At 43.2% G+C, this 26220-nt stretch overlaps 1 protein-coding gene across 3 annotated transcripts in view; it reads left to right on the forward strand.

The window, feature by feature from the left end:
• Nucleotides 1-26220, forward strand: part of lpp (LIM domain containing preferred translocation partner in lipoma) — a 168461-nt gene that overhangs the window by 66000 nt on the left and 76241 nt on the right. For all 3 annotated transcript variants that reach the window (XM_030083324.1, XM_030083325.1, XM_030083326.1), the window contains 2 exons: nt 9617-9720; nt 17264-17386. In XM_030083324.1, the coding sequence (XP_029939184.1) occupies nt 9617-9720; nt 17264-17386 (227 nt within the window). The remainder of the gene's footprint in view (nt 1-9616; nt 9721-17263; nt 17387-26220) is intronic.

The following is a 26220-nucleotide window of genomic DNA, read 5'->3' on the forward strand; positions in this document are numbered from 1 at the left end:
GCTCAGAGTTGGCCCAGCTGCAATAATTTCTAAGATACTGTAAACTTCAAGCTTTTTCCAGCCAGTGATGAAACCCTAAATATTTTAGGGAATCCTAAAGGTGGGCTGTTGTAGATATTATCTTTGTGTGATTAGAATGAAGATCCTCCTGGAACGATGGAGGAAATGTGATGAATTCAAGAACAAGGTAATGCAATCCGGTGCAAGAGCCCTGCAAGCAAAGCTCCCCTTCACAAGCTCATCCAGTTCAGTTTAGTCAAAACGGAACCGGCCTCACTGCGTCACTTGTGTGTACATTCAAGGTCTGGATACAGTTGAAGAAGCCCTCATGTTATTAACATGGAGCACAAAGGCGCCGCAGCGCGCCTTCACAACTCCTGGAGACTCAGATTGTTCAGGTTTTATTAGAGTTAGACCTCAGGAACGTCTCCGGCGCCGCGTTCTTCCTCAACATTCTTCCATGTTTTATTTAAAGTCAGAGAAATGCAATCTGGATTCCTGCGCAGCTGTCGCGGCGCCTCAGAAGCTCGCCGGTGACAGGTCGGCGTCCTCCCCGCGCTCCCCGCTAGCTCCTCTCGTTTGTGCGCGGAGCGTCCGCATGATAAAAGGGGCGTTCGCAGCGATGTCGAGGACAGAGGTCGCGTTCCTGAGGCGGACCGGAGGGTTCACTTTTCGCTGATCCCACTTTGTTTGTGTCTGACTCCAGTGACGTCCTCACATTTTCAACATGCTGCTTAATGTATTTCATTCAAATGTTCAGAGCAGAATCATTTCAGTCCGAGCATTTCCTGTGTGGATTTCTTTTTTCTCTCTAATTCCGTTTGAAATGAATGCAAACATTTACTCAGAGTCAGACGCCAAACTGAATCGCTCTGATATGACTCATTATCCACACTTTTATTCATTATATCATAATAAGCGATTAACATCTCGTACCAAATGTCATGTTTTTTTTTTCCTTTAAGTAGCAAAACCAGGCTGATTATTTCACTGCGCTGTGCGCCTGGCCACTTATTCTTAGCAGCGGGCTGATGGCGGCAGAAGTTAAACATCCGAGAAGTGCTGCTGCTGTCTTTAAGAAACACCCTGAACTTTCCTCCGCGAGTTACCAGTGGCCCCGCTAATTGTTTGCTGGGAGCAGTTCAAAAAGTGTTGAACATGTGCATAAGCTGTTTTTATTCCTCCCTGCTTGGCTGCCCACGAGGCAAACCGACTACCGGTTGTTATGTCAGAGTCCCTCATGGGTGTCACCAGGAGAATTCACAGGAAACCCACCAATGAGTGTGTGAGTCCCTGCAGATACCACAGTGTGCACAAACACAACTTTATCTCTGCTTCTACACTTTTTTCTTAAACTACTTGTTGTGTTTTGTCTGCTTAAGTAGATTTTAATGGATCTTTTTGAAAGTTTTTTTTTCTCTTCCTCTCCTTTGTTCTCTTCCCTGAAGTTGAGTATTTCTGGGTGTTCAGTATTTCCCTGGTTGAGTGTAAATCTAATTCAGCTACAACTTTTCACTAATCGCCGTCTGGCCCCTGAGTCCTGTAAGTTCATGGTGTTGCTGAAGAGTTTTTCTTAAAGACCTGAATCATGTTTTTGACTTAAAAAATTGACTTCAGACGTGAGATTTTGGTCATGTTCTGTTTGGTTTTGTGGATTACTGACAGGATTTTCATTTATTTACACGTCAGTTGTTTTTTTTTTTAATTTTTTAATATTAAAATCACATTCAGGAAGGTTTCATCCTATAATATATTTTTCCTCTCGCATTTGCTTTTCGCAGCAGTCATTTCCTTGCCGATTTTTAATGTCTACATTTATTATTGGAGACTTTTATGGCACATGACACCAAATCTCCGGCTTGATTCCACCCAGCGAGGACTGCTGAAGTACTGGTGTCAGTTTTAGAAACGTGTGCCGGTGAATCCCTTGGAAACTTCTCTCCAGTGTAAAATGAATAGCTCTTCATTAGACATGTCAAATGATATTATAAATTGACTTTCTGGCAGTAGCTTTTGAAGGTCGTCCTGGTATTTGCTGTCGTTACGAGCGTTAAAGCTGAAACGGCCGCCTCGGAAGCGTCGGCGCTGTCGCCTCACGTAACCTGTGACACTGGCGGCAGAGAATAGCGGCGGAGATTGACGGCGGAGGCTCCGCACGACCGAGGCCGCCGGGAGAGTGTTGGTGTTATGAAAGCGGCTGGGTTCACACGGCAGTGGCGTCCCGGCCTGACGCCCGACGGGCTCCGTTCACCGCGTCGCTCCGGCTTGTTTGTACAAAACAGCAGAAGAGCTTCCCGTCCCTCCTTTGATGAATCGCTCACACGTCACATTGTAAGAGAGCAAATGAAAAGCTCGTTCATCGTTTGAAGGATCCAGCGATTAGAGAAGGGCCCCGTTCCGTCTTTACGTCGTCACCTTTTTCTATTTGTTTCTCTGCTTTTATAGAAAGACATAATCCACCTATTATTCCCCGACTCGACTCTCCGTAGAGGAGCAGAAGCCTTTTTCCGACCTTCTTCCTTTACACTTAAAACAAGTGCGTCTCCGAAGACTTGAAATCCTTCCCTTGCATCTCTGCACCAAATGAAGTCATGAATCACTCTTCTATACATATCGGGCTAATTAAGAGCAGGGCTCGGCTGCCTTTCTGCAGCAGGAGATGGGATGAAACGGGGTCCATAATTATGTCAAAACAATGTGCTTTCAACCTCTGCCCCGGCGCACTTGAAACATGGAGATAAAACATGTGGATTCAAACCACTTTGTGCAGTTTGTGTGGAAGGGATTAAAGGTTTTTCTCTATGAAAAAGTGTTGAGTCCCTCCTCTGATAATTCCTCTCAGTTTTAATTCTGGTTGCTGCAGGTTTGTGCCAATTCAGCAGTGCAGCCAAATGTAATGTTTTTAACACAATTCCATGAACAAATATGTGGTCTTTGCTCATGAAGGTGGCATTATTTGACATTAATATTTATTTTACACATTAAAAAAGAACAAATTAAGCCATGATAATAGAGTGTGCCTGATGACCCTTCATCACTGCAGAGGCAGGTTGAGACGCTAACCCTCAAGAAGGAGGAAGGAAGCTCCCGCAACATGCAACAGGAAAAAAAACAAACAGACCACAAAGTCGTCTTGTATTTTCTTTTGACGTATTTACATTTTTGCTTCTGTCCACGTCGATGGGTGAACTTTGCAACACATAGCTGTTACACTGCAGTTCATGCTAGTGACACGACACACATGAGCCGACGCCGTCCCTGCTCCGCCACACTCTTGTTTTGGCTACAGTGAGACCAAACACCCGCCGACACCGGGGACTCCGGCGTCCAGCCGTAAAGCAGTTATAACTTGTGGGATGTGATTTATGTTGTGCACACCCGAAACGCCCTTTCCCCTGTATTTTAAGTGTGTGTGTGTGTGTGTGTGTGTGTGTGTGTGTGTGTGTGTGTGTGTGTGTGTGTGTGTGTGTGTGTGTGTGAGCTGCTTGCAGCATTCTGTGTGAGACATTATGCGAAAGGCAGTTGTGTTCTGTGCCAGGCTTTGTCCTAAGTCCTTGCAGGCCAGATGGCGAGCGCTTACACACGTGGAAATCAGATAATATAGTACATATGTAAATCTGTAAACATATGCTCAACCTTCAGCGTACAATCTTCCTCCCACGGAGTTTACTAATCCGTGCCACACAACTAAAGTACTTAACAAAAAGTCATCCGCAATGAGCACAGGAGTGTTTTCCTCTCTCTTTTTCAAGAGCTGTATCACTTTACAGTTAAAGACGTATATATTCACACACACACACACACACACACACACACAGCACAAATATGAGACTTCCGCAGTTAACAGTCAGACACAGCATTCCAAGTGTTAATAACCGTATCGCTTACTTGGTTAAAAAAACAAAGTTTAATATTAGTCCCAGTGTCACAGCTGGATCCATCTCCATCCTTTTATCATCCCCTTAACAATACTCGAGTCCCCGATAACCAATTATACCTCTTATGGCCTCTCAAATAACTTTAATCACTGATTAGGATTCCTTGTTCACAAAGCAGCTACTTAAAAGTAATTGCTCAATAAAGAGAGGGGAAGTTGTCGTATTAAGTAGGTGTTCCTGCTGCTTCTCTCATTAGCGCTCACTCGGAGCTTTCATCTCCCCATTGTCACAAATGGAGCTGGCTTCATTCACAGCACAGGAAGTGGAGCCTCGCTCTGCTGCGACTGCCTCACGCCGCTTCAAAAAAAAAAAAAAAAAAAACCAGGATGGCAGCAGCGCCAGGGGAACGGAGAGAGTCCTATCGTCCTATCCGGCCCGGAGTGTGGCTTTTGCCTCTCAATGAGGGATTTTTGTAGGGATGGTTTTAATTCAGGTGTGCGAGTGATGCCCCACTGTGGCGTCCTTCTGCTGGACCGACGACGGCCTGAGAGCCTGAGCGCAAAATCAAACGGTAAAACTGAGGAAGTAACTGGGTTGATCTGTGGTTGGTGTGGATCACCAGCCACGGACCGACTGCAATTGTAGAAGATTTAAATCTCGTTCTTTAGGAAAATTTGGTAAGGAGATATTTTCTTACACGCTAACAAACCCTGGAAAACTGTTCAGATGCTCAGATGTCAGCAACGTTCACCCGGATTCCCACACCTTGGTCCAGGGGAAGCAGCGACCGTCTCACATAACCAGCTTCATCACGCCTTCAAAACGTCGTTTTAATGTTCCGGTGCATTCAGAAGGCACACGTCTGTTGAATTTGTATAAAATTCAGCTGAATTGTGTTGAAGTAACACAAGACACAGGAAGCTTCTATAGTATCTTATTTATTTTTTTTTTAATTTTCCGAATATTGCATTGTAAATAAAATCTCTTGCTTTTTTAATAAAATACACCACGGGAGGCACAAATCACCCGTTTTGTAAGGAGTTTGCAAATCTTTAGATGAAATTCAGCTTGGCCCATAGATTTCTGTGTACAAATGTAGCTGTATTTAATAAAACTGCTTACGGTGCAGTAATAACATTAATGAACTTTAAATGAGATCCGGAGCGATTTTCAGTTTTCAGCTCGTTTAGCTGTTTTACATTTTAGCCAATTTCATCGTAGCTTTGGTATTTGCAGTCTTTTTTTCTCGCCACAAATCAAACATGCAGGTAAACAGCAATATTGGCAGTAAAAGCAAATGAATCTTTCTATGTTGAATACAACTCTATTTTACTTCAAGGCATTTCTTTTCTGTATTTCTCTTTTTTTTTTATTTATTTATTTATTCAGGGTTACCTTTCTGATAGGTACATTTGGACACATTTATTGCTTTCAGTGAAAGGCAGGAAGGAAGTAAAGCATATTGTACTTGAACTGCGAGATAAAACACTGTTGTGCAACAAAGCAAAAGGTGAACGTTTATTTACATGAAATTTCGTAAAAGCTGCATTGCGCCCATTATATGTGGACTGACGGTCCACATGCAGCTCACCAGTCGCTGACCCCTTAAACAGTTGTGATTCGCAGGTTTGCTACACTGAAATAAACCTGATTTCCATGAATAGTCAGTGTTTTCATAATAAAATCAAATAACAGGAAAACCTGTTGTATGCAGTCTTTAAAATGTGGATTTATTAACCCTGAAAATGAGTCGACTGCGATGGGCGAAGCGTCTATTGAATGACGCTGAATGAAATGAAATAGATAAATATAAATAAAGCACAGAGCATCACCCTGAGATTGGTAGTGTTCGGCAGGATCAGCAGCAGTCCTGAATTTAACAGCCCAGTCCGGTGTTTCCTCCTGAAGCTTTACAGACTGTGGTGACCAGACGTCACACTTCCAACACGCTTTCTGCTCATTTTGAAGTTAGATGCACTGTGACAGACAGCAAAAAACAGTGTGCTAATGAACATTTTCAGTTAATTTCTGTGTCTGGACAGATTAAACGGCACTTGTCGGCACAGTCTCTCGGAAACAGACTTATAAGGAAAAAACAATAGACTTAGGTTTTTACTGGGAGTGCAGATTTTTTTCTTGTCTTCCTCATTTTTCTTTCCTTTTGACGGCGGAAATTCACCCCAAAGTAAAAGTTAATCCACAAATTAACTGGAAAAGAGAGTGAAATGACTGGATGCTTTGGTTTTTATTACCAGACTTTTTATCGCTATTATTAAAAAAATCATTAGAATTTAGAGATTAGATGAAAAAAGAGATTTTACAATGACAACAATATAGACCTGAATGTCACGGAGTTTTATTTTTCGCTGAATTGTTGATAGTGGATAACGACACGGCCCCCTAGTGGCCACATGTAGTATAACAGGTGTCTTTTCCGTCCCTGTAGTTTTCTTGAGGGTGAGTGTGAACTGCAAAGTCAAATCTCACTGTTCGGATTACATTACATATGTATCTGGTGGTGTTTCTATTTGAGCTTTCTATTATTAGATGATATATATATATTTATGTATAGTTATGGAGCTGATTACACTGTGTCACAGTTGTCACCGGTGTAAAGTCGTCTGAATGAACGCCGTCCTTAAGCACAGTGCTTAAACTCCTCCAGGCACAGTCGATGTTTTTATGAGTGTCAGGTAAATCCTTTTTGCAGAGGAATGTTCAATTATGGGAAATAAGGTATAACATTACACGCCACTTAATTTGAAAGGCTTCTCTTAAGTGACTGTTTCTCTGCCGGCCCTGAATCAGCTGCAAACAACTTCAAGGTTGAGCGATAGAAAAATCGGCTTTGCTGGAAAGGACTACTGGGAATACGAGCGCTACCAGCGGTGGTGTTTTACATTAGCGCGTTAGCACATCTCAATCTCTAACTGACTGGCGCCGTGACAGATGTGAGAGAAATAAGGTCAGAGAAGGAGGAAAGATCCTTTCAGCAAAAAGATGCGGCGTTGACCTCCCGTTCCCGCTCCCCGTCGTCACACATCCACCACCGTACGACCTTTTCAATAAAACATGCGTCTCTGAAACATTTACAGCACTTGTGTTTCCTGAAATGATGAATCCCAAACATCTCTGATGTTGGAGAGAGACGTACACGAAACTCAATGTTTTAATTCTGCGTAAGCCAGGAGTTACAAGTGACTTATATTCTGACTGGGAGAAGCAGGAGAGGAGGAGGAAGGATCTGTGCCGGAGCGGGAGGGGAGGGCGGACCGGGGCCGGGCCTTGTTGTCGAGCAGCATATTTTATTTTCTCTCCCAGAGGTTTAGAGGAGCTGTTACACTCTGGAGTTTTAGTGGAGGTCACAAGGTTATTACATAAACAATTCACATGGAGGCCTTCGCACGCCCAGAGGGAATGTTTAATGCAATGCTCACAATTTCTTGAATGTAGTAACGCTCAAGAAGCAGATGTGTCCAATTTTACCCATGGTGCATTATCTTTCTGTCTTTACTCCCCCCTCCACCACCACCTCCACCACCACCCCATTCTGTTGAGGCAACTAAGGGAAAAAAAAAATAAGAAAGCAGGCTTAATTAATTTGGTCAGCTGCCTTGGATAAACTACATTGATGACATCAATTAGATTCTAATGAAAACAGATAAAAGCCAAGGAAAGCAAATGGAATTTCTGAACAGGACTCATCAAAGTCTCAGCATTGGAACAAATTCCCATTACGTCTCATAAAAGCCTTTAATTTGCAAAGCTCATGTCTGGTTTGGTACTTAGAAGTACATGGTCAAATGATGCAGTCTTAAGTCCTGCGCCGAGAGAAAGCCAAATCAGAATTTAATTTGGCACGTAACTCCTTATCCTGTCTGAAACATGTGGCTGGATGCAATCCTTGGATTAGCGTGCACTTCAGAACTACTAAATTTGGCTTGTCTTTCCTCCTCTGGCAGAGCAAACACCTAGTCTAACCCGTTTGTAACACAACATTTACATTTCCAATCTCGGAGAGGGAGAGAGAGGGAGAAGAAAAGCCCACATGCTTACTACAGATTAGTACTTCTTAGTTAACCAAATTGCTGCAATTATGTGTGTCAATCCATTGACGTGGGCTCCACTGCTTTGTCTCTTCCACTCTCCTTCTCTGTGTGACCTCTTTCAAACGTCTCAATTGATTTTTTAAGGCAGATTACTGTTCAGGAAAATTGTTGTGAATTATTGTGCATTAAATTACGCTGTTAATAATTCGACACGGTGAGCACTGACACTTTTTAAATGCCACTGTTTGATACAGGTATGCCATGAGTGCATTTCTGCACTTTTGCCACGTTATGCATCAAGAAGAAAAAAAACAAAACATTGGATTAACTGTAAAGTTGCTGAAATAATTTCTTCAGGCTGTATTGATGAAAGATCTTTGAGAGTCTACACTTTACAACATGATCGTTTTATGTGAAAATTTCACGATAACTTGTTACTCACTCGTAGATTTATTTGTTTTCATATCATACGTTTGCATAAGTTATATATGTGAAGTTTGGTGACTAACTTGTACATTGTTTGTTCTCAATCAACCTTTTTATATTTTATAATACAACACCCGTTTTTTTTCCATTTGGACCAGTTTACCATTGGTTTGATGTGAGAATGATGCCATGCCAGCCGATAACATCAAAAACAAAAGTTTCTTCTGTGCGATCGTATCAGTGAATAAAGTTATGAGGCGACGCCGACTCAGATTGTTAAAGTTCAAAAGGTTCCGTTCTGCTGAGGACGAAAACGTTGCAGCTGTAACTCATGCAAACAAACGGCCGTCACAACAGAAGAGAATCTGAGTTTGCACAGTGTGCCATGGGAACCTTTCTCCTTCAGACAGTGGTGTGACGGGTCATCTTGTGTAATGATGGAGCATTATTAGTATTTAACCTTTCACAGGCAATCAGAAACAAGATAACTTTCAGTGAAACGATTGTAGTAGATTAGACTATTGAAGGTGGAGCTAAAGAGAAGGCGGAGCTGGAAATAGCTGGTCTGCTGGTGAGAGCTGAGGAGCGGGGCCGTCGGTCACAATCAGATTACATGGAGAGTGTTTATTGTTTGTGTCAAACTATTTGACCTATTTCAGCCTTAAACCTGACAATATGTTTTGTCAATAAATGCAACACTAAACTTTATTACAACATAATCATGCCGGACACCTCCGTCATCTTTAGATGAACGTACTTATAAGTGACCTATTTGAAGCTTGGCGGTAATTTCGTGTCATTTATGGCTTTTTCTCATTCCGCGGATTGGTGAGGATTGTTCTTGTCATATTGATTAAACAGAATGAATGGAAATATGTTCAACTCAAATCTTTCATCTGTTTCACCGCTGGACCCCCTGCGGAGCGACTCCTACATTTCACAACACACGGCGCTCGGTAAATCTCACGGCGTAAGCTGCTTTCAGCCCGGACCGTTCGCGGCATCATGTGAGCCGCCTGAGCCGCCGTAACATGTAGGGTTCACAGGATTTACTGGGCCCGTCGCCCTCCAACCCCCAGAACGCCCTTGTTGTTCTGTGCACCTGCGACGCTCCGTAACGTGAAGCTCTCTTATTTTTGGTGTGTTGAGAGGCGATCCTTTCAGAAATGTGACAGTTTGGCAGCAGGAATAAAAGAGGAAGTATCTAATAAGCGGTTTTTGTTTTTCTTTGTGTGTGTGTGTGTCTCCGTTCCTCCCTCCCAGCGGACTACCCTCCCCCTCCGCCACCTGCGGAAGACTCTGCTGCGTTCCCGTCGTCCCCCACCTCCTTCCCTCCTCCGCCGCCCGTGAACTCGTACGATTATCAGGTGAGAGAAGCCGCCACCGCCGCCACCGCCGCCACAGCCGCCACAGCCTCACATCTTCCTTGAGTTGTCGGTAACTCTCTTAAGAGGCGGCGTAGGAATCAAAGACAGCCCCGAGCGGCTACACTCCGGTTCACGCACCGGGTCCGGCACGGGAGAGTAAATAAATAAACATACAAACAACTGTCTGCGCATTTGAGCTGCAGCCAAGTGCAGAAATGTCCAGCTCCAGATGCAGCCTGGAGCCACACACACACACACACACACACACACACACACACACACACACACACAGAGTCTGGGAGCTGTGAGGATAGAAGGATGACACCTATTGGTGGAGGCTGGTCACTTCTCTTTGCTCTGCTGGTCACAGTCCCCACAGGCATGTGGCCTCCTGGGATATCTGGCCTCTCTGCTCCAACTGACACTCTGAACACTTGACCTCTGCAGAGGAAAAAAATCCTCCCAAGTGCTTCACATTCTTTTGTTCAGCGTTAGCAGGAAGAAAGAAAAAAAAAAAAAAAAAAACGAATGGGAGAAAGCAAACTCTCCCTCTTCAAGCCCCTCATTTGATCGGAGCAGTTATCCGTCCTAAATGAATGCTTTCTTTGTGAGTCTGGAGACAGATCGTTGCATAATTGAAATAAAGTTATGCAACGTGTGTAAATCCGCCGTTTCTTCCCACACACGGTGCTACTGTAAACACGGCAAACTATATAGACTGCGCCCTCAGGATTAGCAACGCACGCGGCGTTTTGACCTCGGCGTAAACTACGAGCGCTCCCGGGTTATTTTAAAAGGTGCAGCGAGAAGACACTGGAGAGTTTTTAATTTTACGGTTCTGTTGAAGCGAGGCGATGCCAGGCGCAGTCAGCCTTTCTCCCTCAACGCATTTAGAACTGAGGAGGAGACACAGCAGCTGAGAGGAATGCAATAAACCTTCAACAAAATGTACTTCTCTTATTAGAAACATTTCAGCAAATCATTAGATCCTCAGACTCCCACACAGGCCCTTTTCTATTTTATGAAGTCAGATTACAGCTGCATTTTTTATGTATTTATTTATTTTTTTTGCTCGTTTTTTTACTGCCAACTTTCATTACATGAGTTCTGTTATCTAAATTCTGGGTGCTGGCCAATGCTGATTTGATTCTTGTGTTCTTTTTACTGAAGTTTGAAAGTTTAAATTCAGTTTTTGTTTTTTTTTTTTTGTGTGGGATCATTCCTCAGTGTGCATCAAGCTCTCAGAGAATCACAGTCGAGCTATCTGTCATGTCCATGGGACCAAAACAGCGTCTACACAAGTCAAGAAGTAATGATCATCTAAGTAGGGGAAAAAAATGAACACTTAACAATTATCCCAAATGAAAAACGGTTATGCAAATCAATCCAAACTAGACAGTGAAAATCAGAGCAGAAACGAGACCCTGAGTTTTCAGAGCAGTCGTCTGCTGGAGGCTCACCGCTGCACAAGCACAACGTCCGCAGTCGACACACTTCAGCCTCTGCTCACTCTGTGGTCACAAGCAGGGATTTATTTCTAAGGAATCTCAGAGTCTCGGTGGTTATGGAAGTGGACTCTGACCGAAGACTTTCATGATCCTTTTTTTTTTTTCAGGTTTGTATTTGGAGCAGTTTAAGAAATGTTCCCTCATTTTTTTTTTTTTTTGTCACATCCGGATATAGATTTTTATTTATGTTTTCCCTCAATCAGATGAGCGCTGGCAGCTTTGGCATGATCAGGCGTCTCTTCCTGGTTTCTATACTTCTTCTCTGGAAGAAGTTGTTGAGGACAGATTTCAACACTGCAGCCTAGTGGCGATGAGGAGCGAAAGACTTTCGCATTTATTTTATAAAGGGAAATTTGTGTGGCTCTTGTTTACCGTAGAGTTTGGAGTTAAAAAGGTTAATCTGGAGGTTTGATTGCTCGTTGAGGTTTCTCCTCATTTGACATCAAATCTGGTGAAAAACATTTTCAGAATGCTTGTGGAAATGCAGCTTTTAGCCTTAAATTTCCTGTGTAGGTGTGTAGGTTGTCTTTTAGCTGTAAAAACAGCCCTCGGCCACTGGGACAGTGACTGATCTGGACGTCCTCCGCTACATTTTTATAACTGTTGGAGGTGGACCGGCGTTGACCACCACACCAAAAACAGGTGCTGCGATAAAGATATAACCGGTTTTATTGTGATCGCCTGTCAATGCTACAACGTCACGGCCGATCGGTGTGAGATCTCCTACGCTGTGGTGTGTCCAGAAACCTCCCGTTGCGTGGCCCTCATGCGCTAAACTACTAAAAAAAAACCAAAGCAAACAGCAGTAAAATACAAGTGCTTGAGAGAGGATTAGCGGCCGGCGTGTTTGTTTCTGAGAAACATTCCCAAAGAACAAATATTTAAGTGCAGAAGGTGTGTGTGAGTGTGTGTGTCTACACACATTAGGTTGTTTTGTCCTATCATGAGGAGACATAATGATTTATGATTGACTGTCAGGTCTGTTTAAACCCTTTTATCTCAGTGGTGATAGTCGTGGTATTTCATGGTTAACCTTTCCGCTCAGAGCTGTCAGGTGGACTTGAAGGACCCGCCGGTGTGAGTTTCCCTGGGTAAATATAACTTTTGCAAATGAACGTCACACCTGTAAACAGAACAACAGTAACATGTTACCAGACCGGTAAGAGTGCACCTGGTGAACCGCAGGGCCTGAGAGCGTGTCCGGTTTGTCTGGACATTTAACATTTTTCAAAAATTTACATATAAGCCAGCAACCTGAAAATGTGACTTTTTCCCATATCAGTAGTTTTAAAGGAGGACGGGTCGTTTCACAGGAAGGCTGTCCTTGCTGGGTGATTATTGCCCCATCTGCTCCCGAGTAGAGCAGCTATTAGCTGATCCTCACACTGTTTTCAGTGTCTGTGAGTGGCACATTCCACAGAAGTGTGTTAACTTTCTTTAAAAGTACATCTGAAATCATAACGTGGAGACTAACGCTGTGTACCCGTCTCCACACTGTCACTCTAACAGATGTTTGAAGCTAATGTTGCAGCGCCTTGTCTTAGCTAACAGTGTCGGACCACTGTGTCCGTGTGTTTAGCTTTTTCACGCAACGAAATAAGCCAGACAGTCGCAGATTTGATGTCTCTGGAGATGCAATGTTAAGAAAATCAAATCATCGTGGTTCCATGGCGGTCACATTGGCAAATATCCAATACAGATCAGATTAATTTCCACATATGAATGAGGCCTGTAGCCTCAATATATCTGACTATATCTGAATGCATGAGTCGTTTTTCTGCTTCCAAAGTCCAAAAGCAGATCTGATCTGTGGCACATAAAAGTAAAAGATCAGATTTAGATCACTTTACACTGACCCATGAGACATTTAGCAAAACCATTGTTGAGGGAAGTTTTTTTTAAGTTATGTTGCAGTACCACATGTGGCCACCGGGCAGGACTGTCTGAACTGAGGGCTGGAAGTGAAGTGAAGATATTTTTGAGCTGTAACTCTTGCTAACATGTGCCATATGCGTGCCGCAGCACAAATTAAGACCTTCGTTTTTGCTCGTGTTCCTTTTAACTGCTAGAGTTTTACATGAGCGTTACACAATGTGAGCCGGTCCTTTGAACAACTGGAATCTGAGAAATATATTTAAACACAAGATTAAGTGAAGGGTAGAACCAGTCATTTTAATAAATCACACATTTTATCAGGTGTTTTTTTTGTTTTTTATAAAATGAGCTTAAATTGTGTTGTAAGTTACAATGCAAAGCCACAAGAGGTGCAGCTGTCATAGACGCCAGTCTCTTAAAAAATAAGATGCACACACTAATAAATGCCTTTTATTGCCCCTGGGTTCAGTGACAACCACATGCTTTAATTCTGCTAAAAATCAGGACTTTGTGTGAACCTGTGTGTGTCTTCGGAGTTTAGAGTCAGGTGTGTGAGGATCTCGGCGTTTGGCGGGACTGATTGATTTAGAATAGACTTTCTTCGTGTGTGGGGGATGAAGTAGCTATATTTGTGATTTTCTGTTGCTTTGCTGTGTCTTGTTATGAACTGACATGAAACGTCATTCTTTTCCCTTTGTTGATTTGGAACTTTTTAATTTTCTTGGGAACAGTATGGACGGCTAAAGACTGCAGATTATTGTAGGACTGAAACCTCTCAAGAATTTAAGTGCCCAATTAGTTTTCAAAGTGCTTTCCTGTATTTGTCTCTAACTTTTTCTTTTCCTTTTATTCTAGCTTTAGAATCATTCTGGCCTGCAACTTAATTCCTTAATACACCACTGGTATCTTAATTATATGTCCTGTAGCCAGAGCGGAGCTCTTTAATTGCAGGCGCCATTCAGAAAAAGGGGGGGGGATGGATATCAATCAAAATGTCTTCATATCTGCTTCTCTTGGCCTCAGCAGAGAAATTGTGCATAACTGAATGAATAAATCAACAGTTAAATGGTGTTTCTGCTGAGAGGAAGGCAGAACTGTGCTCATGCCGCGACTTCCCAGCGTCGGCGAGAGATGTCTGGATTACGCCGCTCTGCAGAAAAGCTGAAGCCTTTCGTTGGAGCGAAACAGACGCGTTTCTCGTGGTGGTTGTTGACCGTGTTGGCAAAGCCGTACGTGGCGAATTCCTCCGCAACACAAAGCCTCGCGATGCTCCCTTTCATCCTCCTTGTTATCACCGCCAAACAAGTTTTCCTCTTCTTTTTTCCCTTTTCTTTTGTTGATTTGAGACAAGCCATTAGTGTTTTGCTTTGTTTACCCCCCGCTTGTGATTGTCTTAGATGTTTTTAAGCAGCAGCAGCTCCGCTCCAAATGGAGGCAAGGCCCTGCCTGTAATAGATTGTGACAGGTAATCCAAACACATAACATTAGAATAAGAAGCAGTCACTGATCCAGCCAACTCAAAAAGCCCCCGCAGGCAATTGCAAGAAGTCTTCTTGCAGTTGCAGCATAGTTCAGAAGACTAAAAATATATCTGTCATTCCAGGGAGAAAATTCCCGAGATTTTTCTTTCTTTCTTGCTTGCTTTCTTTCTTTCTTTTTTTTTTGTTGTTTTTTTGTTTTTTTGGGTAGAAAATAAAGTGCCAGCGACGGTCAAATCAGTTTCAGCTACTTTCCAGATTTTTGTGCAACAGTTTTGTTTGATTTAAGCTTCAGTATTTTGTGTCTTTTCACATGTTGAGCTTGTGTTTTCCCTCTGAGGTGAAACAAGAGCGGGAGGGGGAAAAAAAATGAATAAATCAGTGAGAGGTGCCCAAGTGATGCCGCTACTGATGCTTTCAAGCCTCCTCTGATAATAAACCAGTTAAATAAAAATCGCAGCAGTTCTTATCATGTTTTATAGAGCGTGCCTAAAATATGGAATAAAGAGCCATCTGACTTTAATTTTAAAGAATTGACCTTTTTGTTTGAAATACGGCTGGATGAGATAGCGATGAATAATGCATGAAGAATGAGATACTGTAAATCCAAGAGTGGTGAAATGCAGGAGGTGAATAGTGCAGCGCGTTGTGAAAGTTGTCTTTCAGACAATGCCTTGCTTCTTGCTTCTTGCTTCTTGCCGCGGTTCTATCTCGCTATTGATGTGTGGCTTTCTAAAGGATTTTCTGAGGTCAAGGTGAAACATGAACTTAGAAACTGTAATCCAAAGTTTAAGATAAAGCAGCGTGGCAGGCGGGCTCGGGGAAAAGAATGGCACGACAGAATGTCTCCAAGCATCACAAAGTCAGAATTATTCGTCATCGATGAAGAGCTGTTCTGAACATTTGAGAAAAGCTCGCCAAAGTAAAGTCACCTTTTCAACCTGAGCTGTAACTGTTATTAAAATGGGTTATTTAAAAAAGGAAAATAGTGGCCATGCGGAGATCAGGACATGGGTATTAAAGCATTTCTTAAGTTCTGAGTGTTCAGAGGCGCACAGTGTCTTCAATGGTTAAAAGGAAAAAGTTATGTGGAATGAAGGACTCTTTCTAGAATCCACCGTCCGAAAGAGTTCAGCCAGAACGTCGGAGTCGCTCGCAGAGAGCGGCGAGTTCTCTGGACCGACGCCAGAGCCTGACAGCGAGACACCAGCAGATACCAGCAGATACCAGCAGATACCAGCAGATACCAGCAAGACACCAGAAGATACCAGCAGACACCAGCAAGATACCAGCAGATACCAACAGATACCAGCAGATACCAGTAGATACCAGCAGATACCAGTAGATACCAGCAGATACCAGCAGATACCAGCAGATACCAGTAGATACCAGTAGATACCGCAGATACCAGCAGACACCAGCAGATACCAGCAGATACCAGCAGATACCAGTAGATACCAGCAGATACCAGCAGATACCAGCAGATACCAGCAGATACCAGCAGATACCAGTAGATACCAGCAGATACCAGCAAGACACCAGCAAGACACCAGCAGATACCAGCAGATACCAGCAGACACCAGCAGATACCAGCAGATACCAGCAAGACACCAGTAGATACCAGCAGATACCAGTAGATACCAGCAGATACCAGCAAGACACCAGCAAGACACCAGCAGATACCAGCAGATACCAGCAGACACCAGCAGATACCAGCAGATACCAGCAAGACACCAGCAAGATACCAGCAGATACCAGTAGATACCAGCAGACACCAGCAAGACACCAGCAAGACACCAGCAGATACCAGCAGATACCAGTAGATACCAGCAGATACCAGCAAGACACCAGCAAGACACCAGCAAAACACCAGCAGACACCAGCAGATACCAGCAGATACCAGCAAGACACCAGCAGACACCAGCAGATACCAGCAGATACCAGTAGATACCAGCAGACACCAGCAGATACCAGCAGATACCAGCAAGACACCAGCAAGACACCAGCAGATACCAGCAAGACACCAGCAAGACACCAGCAGATACCAGTAGATACCAGCAGATACCAGCAAGACACCAGCAGATACCAGCAGATACCAGCAGACACCAGCAGATACCAGCAGATACCAATCAGCTCAGCTAATCACCCAGACCATCCAACCATCCATCCATCCATCCATACATACATCCATACATCCATACATCCAATCGTTCCATCCCTCCATTCATTCATCCATTAATCCAATCAGTCCATCCAACCAATCACCCCATCCCTCCATCCATCCATCCATGCATTGATCCATCCTTCCATCCATCCATCCACTTGACTAAGGACCACTACAGCCGAGCTGAGGATGGACTGAAATCTGAAGGAAATTCAATGAATTATTATTGACAGTGTTGATGTAGTTGGTAGTTATTTTAATTTCTGTACATATAATGAACACTTGTTTGAGCTTCCTGGTGTTGTTCAAATACCCTTCAATGTCGTCCAACATCGGTTACTGAATATCACCCTTAATCAAATGTCAGTGTTCCAACAGACAATCCATAACCTCAAATTTCTCACTCTCCGTTCATCACATACATACGTACATATATACATAGGTACGTACATAAATAACTTGAACTGATTACGGTGACTGTACTCTGTGAGTCGACTGTATTGGATGCCTGTGTGCAGATGAAGGGACCGGAGAAGACCCTGGAGGAGAGGCGCTCCAGCCTGGACGCTGAGATCGACTCCCTGACCAGCATCCTGGCGGACCTGGAGAGCAGCTCGCCCTACAAGCCTCGGACCACACAGGTACGAGAGCAGCACAGCTTCACACACACCTGCGGAACAAACACGACGTACGCCGCTGACATTTTACGGTGGAAAGTCGCATGTGTACGTCTCTTGGGAATTTGATTTTCTGCTGCTTTTTCTGTTGGGAGATTAAATATCGTGGGTTTTGTTGTGTCAGCCATTGTGCCGGGTTACTTTATTGATTGAACTTGGCAGTCCACCAATTTCACACATTAAGTTTAGTTTTTATTTCATGAGCTGTGGTCTCTATCCTGTGGTCGCTGCTGTATTTAAAGTCTGTGTTTCAACAGCAGCTCTTTGCAGTCTGGGTAATGCACGGCTCCACTGCCATCCCTTTATGATGGCTACACAAACTGTTATCGGATAGAAAAGACATTACAACTGTGGTGAGTGGATTTAAAGAAAAGATCTAATGATGGCTTTGATCAAGTTTCATGGTGTGAAATGCAACATTTGAGTCTTAATTGAGAGCATTTTATAACCTAATTAGTATATATGATGATTTTTTGCAATGTGTCTGTCACAAACTGCTTCATTTTGAAAATGTACAATAGAGTTTTGTATTAAAACACCTTTTTACTTCATTTCAAACACTCTTTAAACTACAGTCGATTCAAGATAGGAGGTCACAGCGCTTTGGACTTTTGATCATGCAGAAAAAAAAAGTTAATTGCTCACAGTTCTGATATTTATAATTTCTCAAAGATTGGAAGACAAATCCAGGAAATAAGCAGTGCGTTTGATGTTATTAAATAAATCTTTAGCCAATCCTATCTGCTGTAATATTCTATTATTTCATCGTGAGTTAAAATTTGATAATTCTACTTTACCAGAGGATGTTACAAAACACAAGCAATAAATGTGTTTTTAAACTTAACAAAAAAAAAAAAAAAAAACTTCCAGAAATTATTTTTTTTGTCTGTCTGCTTATGTAACCACACAGCTGTGGACCGGACTCTGTGCTGATCCTCGTGCTACTGTCCAGAATCCATGCAGTTTCTTGAAACATCACCACTGGCTGAAAAACGTGCTCTCAATCCCGTGTGGCGACCACGTGCAATGTAAACACACTATCTGAACACACGGAGTGTTTACACAGAGTGTTTACACAGACACATAATGGAAACGATTTTAGCTTTACCTTTACCACTATTGACATCCAATAACGTCATCCAAAAATTACATGATTTGCTTTAAATATTGAGCGATGCAAGAAGCGTGCTGGTGGGCAGACATGTATTAAAATGGAATTTAAGATAAGGTGAGATAAACTAAGCGTTTATTCATCCCACATGGGGAAGTTCAGTTTTCAGTTATCAGTACTTTAAGCAAATGATTGAAAATAGGCTTTAGTGCAGAAAACAGACCCAAATGTTGCATCTCGGGGAAAAAAAAAGAAAGGAAAAGAAATGCAATAACGACAAAATGAGTCTTGACCTATATCATTAGTTGATATTAAATGATATTAAGAGCAACTTCAAAAAGTCAAAGCCTTGGGCAGTTCACTAAATTGTTTGACACACAATAAATGTAGGACAAGCGGATAAAAAAACCCTAACCAATTGTGTTTGGAGTAGGGAAGGCTCAGCGGGGCTTATAACACCAAGCAGATCATATCTCTAGTGAGATAATCGAGCAAAAATGTAATACCTGAAAGGGGGTTCAGTTCTCTCTGAGGGCTGCGTCAAAGACAAAGACGTGGCTATTCTGCAGTAAAAAATAAGTCCTGAAGGTGTGGGAGGGCTTATTGTGTAGATTATTTACTCAGTTGCTGCCATGTCTGCATGTTTTCCCTTTTATTTATTTAATAAAAGATGTAAAGCGTACTAAGAAGAGAGTTAAGGTGATGAATTATTGACATCGCGGCTCATTTGGTTCAGGACGAGCGCCACTCGTGTAACATGTTATGTACAGCCGCTGACATTTGGCGCACGTGCAGGACAAACTCTCAATCAGTTTAAGCAAATGTTGCATGCGTGGGCCGAGGGACGGAAGCTGGCTCTGCCAGTGGTCTTGCATGTTGCGCTGTGGGAAGACAGACAAAGCCTTGCTTGGTCGGGACGTGCTTCACATGGAGGGGCTAATGGAGGGGGAGGGGGGTGCTGGGTTCAAACATACAAAGTTCAAATGATTGCGACACACTGCAGAAAGGTTGCAGCCATACAGTGTGAGGAAGTGACCATCCTGATTCAGAGATGATACAACGAAAACACACTCATTTATGTCATGTGTGGTTTTGGTCAAGGGTTCCGGTCAGCAGCAATATTTGACCCAGTTATGTGAATAAATGGTGGTGAAAAGCCACTTTCAGGCACAGATGCAGTCAGCCACGCATTGAGAGGGGGAGGCAACAGGTGTCTGCCTTGGTTTTCCATTCAACAAAGCCCCTGGAAGCAAAGTTCAGGTCTTCTTATGATGATATATGGTTAGCCACAGTTCACCTCTCGAGCCTCCGCTCTGGTTAAAAGTAGTGAAATTTTAACCCAAATGCAGATTATCTTCTCCATAGTACGATGTGGACGGCCTCAGAGCGAAATACCTCTTCGGGTAATGCAGAATTGATTTTTTATTACATAAAACCAAATTGACAATGCCATTAAAACAACAATAATGAATAAAAAAAACAAAACACAATAAAGCCTAAGTGCAGTTAAACAAACAGTTCTTGCAGCAGATCTGGGGAACTAACTGTAATTGCACAGATTAGTCTGGTTTGCTCCATGATGAAGACGAAGGTTCTGGATTGTTCAGTGGTCAAAGTCAGCTGTCAGAAGGCTGCGAACACAACCATCCCCGACCGGCTGTTCGCCTGTAGTCCCGATTCACACACGTCCACCAGTAGAGCAGGGACAGTCTGAGGGTCAGCTGGACCGCCTCGCCGCTCCTCCGAGGCTCTGGACGAACCTGAAGTCTCCTGGGCCTCACGGCCTCGCCGCAGTGTGGACTGCTGATCCTCGGTCGCACTCGCAAACCCTGGACCACACATACCCAGCAGGCTTCTGGGCACTTTCAACAAGATGCCGACTTTTACCAACCTTCACAGTTAACCTGACCGGCAAAGGCTGAGGTAACAGGGTGGGCTGCCAAGTCCCAAAAGTTATTCTAGCCTTCACGGAAAGATCAGAATCTGGTGTGGAGCTTGCCAGTTGGCTGGGGCTACAGAAAGAAAATGATTTAATTGGAATGTCCCTGCTCGTCCACCACCAACTTAACCATTTTCTATACCCGCGTTATCTTTATTAGGATCAATGTGTGACGTGCGTTTTACACCCCAGTGCAGGGAAAAGGCAAACTACTGGAGCCCTTTAGGAGAGCACGGCACCAAGACCACCTTCAAATTATTAACACAGTCTGGAACCGTTTAAAGTTTAACTTGGTGCAATCAAGAGACGCCGGCATCCTTCACATAAATCCATCATCTATAAAGCTGAAACCAGCCGAACGGACTGGGATGCTGCAGATTTTAAAGCTACCTGTTAATGATTCTTTTTCTGGTAATTCTGATAAGGCCTGGAGTCTCCACCCTCCTCCGCAGGCCTGCGAACACTTTGGTGTCTTCTGTCCTTGTTGGTAGCGTTGTGATTTATTTATTTTTTTCATTGTGTGTGTGTCTTTCCCTCAGACGTACACACCACATGTAATTTGTGGGCAAACTGTTGGCATTGAGAGATGAACAATGTCAATTGCACATCATCTATATTTAGGGATATTAACTTTATTAAGGACTGCTGGTTGGGGAATACTATCAGTATTCATTTCTGTTGATGTGATTGTTTTAATCGTCTACATTTGCCACTGGATAGTCACTGCAGCACTTATCAATAGGACATTTATTGTCCGAATCCCCTCCTGGCTAGCACCTGCACAGCCTAATGATTAACTCTATACAACTCGCACAAGTCAAAGTGCAGAAACGTGTTTCTTGATGTATTTATTTCAAAAAGTTTGAGTTATTTCCAGTTTTTCTCTCTTCAGTGCATACATGTTTGTGTGCATACCTGCACAATGCACAAGGGCATGTGATTTATATAAAGAAGCATGCCTTTAGGTGTTGACCTACCAGCTTTTTCCTAAATAAAATATAGTATAAGTGCTTACCTTTGTTGGAGGAAAAAAGAATTTGCAGTGTATGTCAAAGCAGGAGTCTGAAAGCTTTTTGTCAACATGATTTGAAAAATTGATGTGCGCCTGTACAGCGCAGTTGGAGACCAGCTTCCCGATGTCGTACTGACTAATGTATGGCTGCAGCGGTGGTTTTACCTGTCACGGCCAAAGTGGCTGCAGGTTTATTTTTACCTCAACCTGCTGCATGCTTTTGAGGTTATGGGTGAGAGGCCGCACCACCTGTGTCTCGGCAGAGTGCAAGTACATGCTCGGACATGTATTAATGATGAAACGCTGAGTATCAAACATTTTGTTGTCTTAACCCTGTTTTTCCAACGTCTCTCTGCTCTGTCATGATGCCCTTTAGCTGTTTCTCCCAGAGCTTTTTGCATGAGGAGAAAGATTTGTTTGTTTTCCAGTGTTGCGAGCATATGCATACACACACACACACACACACACACACATATGCAAGCACACATACTGTTACTCTGCACTCAGCTGATGCTGATTCTAGCTGATTAACTCAGGTTGACCTTTTCCCCTACCCAGCTGCTCCTGTCAGTCCAGCCCCTGCTCTTTCAATGCATTATTCTCCAACACAACACAGGTTTGTTGTGCGTCACGGGCCAGGTTTCGTACTCCCGGCATTGGCACAACTGCCGTGCACCAATCTTCTGCTTGTATAAGCAAAAAGAGCAACGAGCGCTCTTGATTTACAGCTCTCCACGCGCAGGCAATCACAGAGCCAGCTCTCTAAAAATCAATAGGGCCACCCCGCACTCTCCCTTTTTTTTCTCAAGCTTGTCTGGAGAGCAGCCCTCCCTCCCCCGGTGTTAAATTTGGAAACGGCGCGAGGGGACCGTATGTGCGCTCCGCTTCCAGACGAAATTGAAATGGACGTCGCTGCTCATTCATAAAAATCCGAGCAGCGTTCCTGCAAACATTCAGCCGGCACTGATGCTTCACAGACATCAAAACAATTTTGTTTGCTTTAGTTGGGATTCTCTGTGGCATAACAGTGGGTAATGAATTGTGATCATTATATAATCCCCATTTGTTCTCTCTCCAGTTCCATCTTAGATGCCATTTGTTATTTGACACAGTTAACTAAGTTTGTGTAGCTGTTTGTTTGCCTTATCCTGCGACAGCACAAATCAAGCCAGACCTTATAATAATGTTGGGATATTGTTGTTGCATGAGAGGATTTATGATTTTTCCTTGTGATGCCACACACACACACACACACACACACACACACACACACACACACACACACACACACACACACACACACACACGTATTTCTCTTTTGAAACTCCTCAGTTCGTATAATATTATAAATTTTGTTCGTATTCCGTCATGCAGCTACACATCCACAAAACATGTACAGTGAATTAAGATGAATTATGTTCTTCAGTCAGGTTGAAGTTCTCAGTGTGCCGTCATAACACCTCATTTTGCATAAATTTGATGATTGGTCACCATGAGTGACTGACTGCACAGACTTCTGGATCATCATTTCAACATTTTGAATTGTGTCTTTTTCCTTTTTTTAAAGTTTAATTTGTATATAAAAACTAAATGTTCTCAACTTATGTTCCGGTACCGCATTTCAGCACAGCAGAGACTCTGACTGGTGTGAAGTTCTCAAAATTATTTGTGCAGAAAACCAGAAAAAGTCACTTTCAAGAACTGAGAGCAGATCTGGGGAACTAACAGTTTTTTTTGGGGGGGATGTAAATCAATCATATTTTTAGTATTTGAAGTTTTAGTGTGAATTGATTATATTGAAGAATTTATTCTTAGTGTAGGTTTTAGTACAGTCCAAAGTAATGTTATTCTTAAGTTTTTTGAATAAAGTAATCAAAGACGGTTAATTCTTGAGCTCGAACCTCAAAGAAAACGACTTCAGCAACAGTAAGCAAGTTCTTATTTATTCAATGTGTGTTTCAGGCCCGTTTGCAAGGTTTTCAAATGAAAACACAAAAGCTTTGATGTGTTTTGGGGTCTTTTTACTCAATGTTTGTGCTCAGAGCCACTGAAAATGCAACTTTTTGACAATGGGGTGGAACTTTTTGAAAACTGCCTTCAAGCAAATGAGGTAAAACAGCAGCTGCTACAGCGAATGCGCACCACGGCCACAGTAAATAGTCCTTATGCACACACTCCAGTGTCCAGATCAACAGTAAGAGCAATGTTTTCCACCTGAGTGTCATGTCTCCCAATCCAGATTCTCCTGGTCCTGGTCCTGGTTCCAGTGAATATTCTCCTGGTCCTGGTCCTGGTTCCAGTCCAGATGCTCCTGGACTTGGGAGTTTCAGACTTGAGAGTCACTGGAATAACAATCCAACTTTGTTGCCGGTCCAAACGAATGTCCGCGGTCTCCCATTGTTAATGTTCTACTGTTCTCTGCATGCGTGCGTGTTTCATTACAGAAACAAACAACAGCTCCCACTAGTGGCCTGGCATGGGTTTGTCATGCAGACGAGGACTCTGTTTTACACTTCTACGCTGAGCCGAAGGGAAATGTTTACTATTTTAAAAGTGTGTTTTGTAATATTTTCATATTGAAACTGACCCTTTGGACAGAGCCTGACTCATCTGACAATAGAAAAACTGGGCAGTAGAGGTATTAAAGTTGCTAAATTGCCAGGTGAGTGTGAAACAGGCTGGCGAAGCCAGTGTTGGTTTCTTCCTCCATGCCTGTTGCGTTGGGATCCGAGCGTCGGCGTGAGTCGCCTTCTTTGAATGAGACGGAAACAACTACATTCATTTGACATCTTTGTTTTAAACCATGTTTAGTATGAAGTTAGCATTTTAACGAGCCCCCTGTTAGCACGTTAGCATTGACAGCCCTGCAGTATTTTGACGTCTGCTTTCGGTAGCAGAGGGTTTGTACACCAGTGTCTTCACTGTAACCTTTTATGCAAATTAGGGATCGAAGGCAGTGATGGGCTTTGTCCACGATGGCGCAGTGATTAGCGCTCTTGCCTCACAGCAAGAAGGTCCTGGGTTCAAGTACCGGCCGGGGCTCGGAGCCTTTCTGTGTGGAGTTTGCATGTTCTCGCTGTGTGTTCCCTCCGGGTTCTCCGGCTTCCTCCCGCGGCCCAAAAACATGCATGTCAGTTTAACTGGTCTCCCTAAATCGCCCCTCGGTGTGAATGGTTGTTTGTCCCTCTGTGTTAGCCGTGCGACAGACTGGCGACCGGTCCAGGGTGGACCTCGCCGCAGCAGCGTTGTACGTCGCTTTGGACAAAAGCGTCTGCTAAATGAAATTGAAGAACTGTAAAAGTTTAAAGGTTAGAAAGACTTTGAACTTTGACCTCAGTTGATCGCAGAAACCTTGCAAACATTCATGGGAAATATGAAGAAACTGCTTCAGAGATTTGCAGAGATTATGTATTCAGACCTTCAAGGCTATCTGAACTGACTGTATTCGTGACAATGGAAGGCACAAACAGAAACAACACATAAAATAAAAAAAAAAACCAAAACTCTTCCAACTTTGGCATTGGAATTTTTCTTTTTTGCAAATTAAAGTGGACTCATTAACATAACGGTGTTTTTTTTCCCCCTTTCTTTCACCTGTTTTGCAGTTTTTGTCAGCTTATTAATTCCCAGAGAGATTATTCCCAAATCTTTTAATTTTGTGGTTTTGGAGAAATTTGGTTTCAGACATTTGTGTGATCATGGAGATTTGATTAATGTCATTGGCACTTGAAGAAGAGAGACGGAACTCATCTGCGGAGCACATCTAGGATGAACTTTTATCAACGACAGGAGCGTTTGACTCCAGCAGAGAGTGAAATTTAACTGTAATGTCAGAGTTTATGGTTCCGGTTTAAAGCAAACATGAATATTTTTTTCTTTGTTCACTCTTCCAGATCCTGATCGTGTAGGACTCAAACATGTTTGTTAACGTGGTCGTGAAGACCTTGGTCGTTGTTAGTGTGATGTGATCATATGTTAAATTGAAATCCAAGCTTTAAATGCTGAAGTCATTGCTCCAAACTGCATGTGGTAAACCTGCCTACAACAACAACAGTCGCAGATTACAGGGTTGTGCTTGTTCCACAGAAGCTACAGAGTTTGTTATGATTTTGATAACAAATTTTCTCACTGTCCCGTAACTCGCTGGTTTCTGATCCAGTGTGACCTGAAGCACAAGTTGTTCCGTCGCTGAGGCACACAGGCGACTCTTTTCTCACTCGCACATCAACAGTTGCCATAGTATTCTTTTTTGACTTTAGAGTGATTTTCTTTGTGTGTTTTTTCATCATTACGACAGTGTTTTCAGTATTTTTCGTGATTCTGAGTGGTCAAAGACTGTTTTTTAATGCGGTTTCATTTGTATGAGTTTTTGAGCCGGGAGGTCGCTGGGATCTCAGGCTGTGCTTCATTCTTGCCCTTCAACGACCGTACAGCTCAAATCAAAGCCTTTTCTCAACAATAAACACCTTCACTTCAGATAGATAGAATGCTCTTCAAGTGCGAGTCGGCCGGCGTCGCTTTCGATCGCCTGCATGGCTGCAGCTCTGGATTGTCGCAAGCGTGAAGCCATGACGGCTGCCGCTTGTTCGAAAGCCCCGCTCTCGTATCTGAACAGCCCTCTTTGTTCGGCTCGGCGATCGGGACGCAAACACGAGCGAGCGCGATCACGCTGAACCTTGGAGTGTGCTGCTGTGCAATCTGAGCCCAACCAGCCCGACTAATACACGGCGCAGGCC

The sequence above is a fragment of the Salarias fasciatus genome, chromosome 23 (genome assembly GCF_902148845.1).
Source record: "Salarias fasciatus chromosome 23, fSalaFa1.1, whole genome shotgun sequence".
In the NCBI taxonomy this organism is placed as follows: domain Eukaryota; kingdom Metazoa; phylum Chordata; class Actinopteri; order Blenniiformes; family Blenniidae; genus Salarias; species Salarias fasciatus.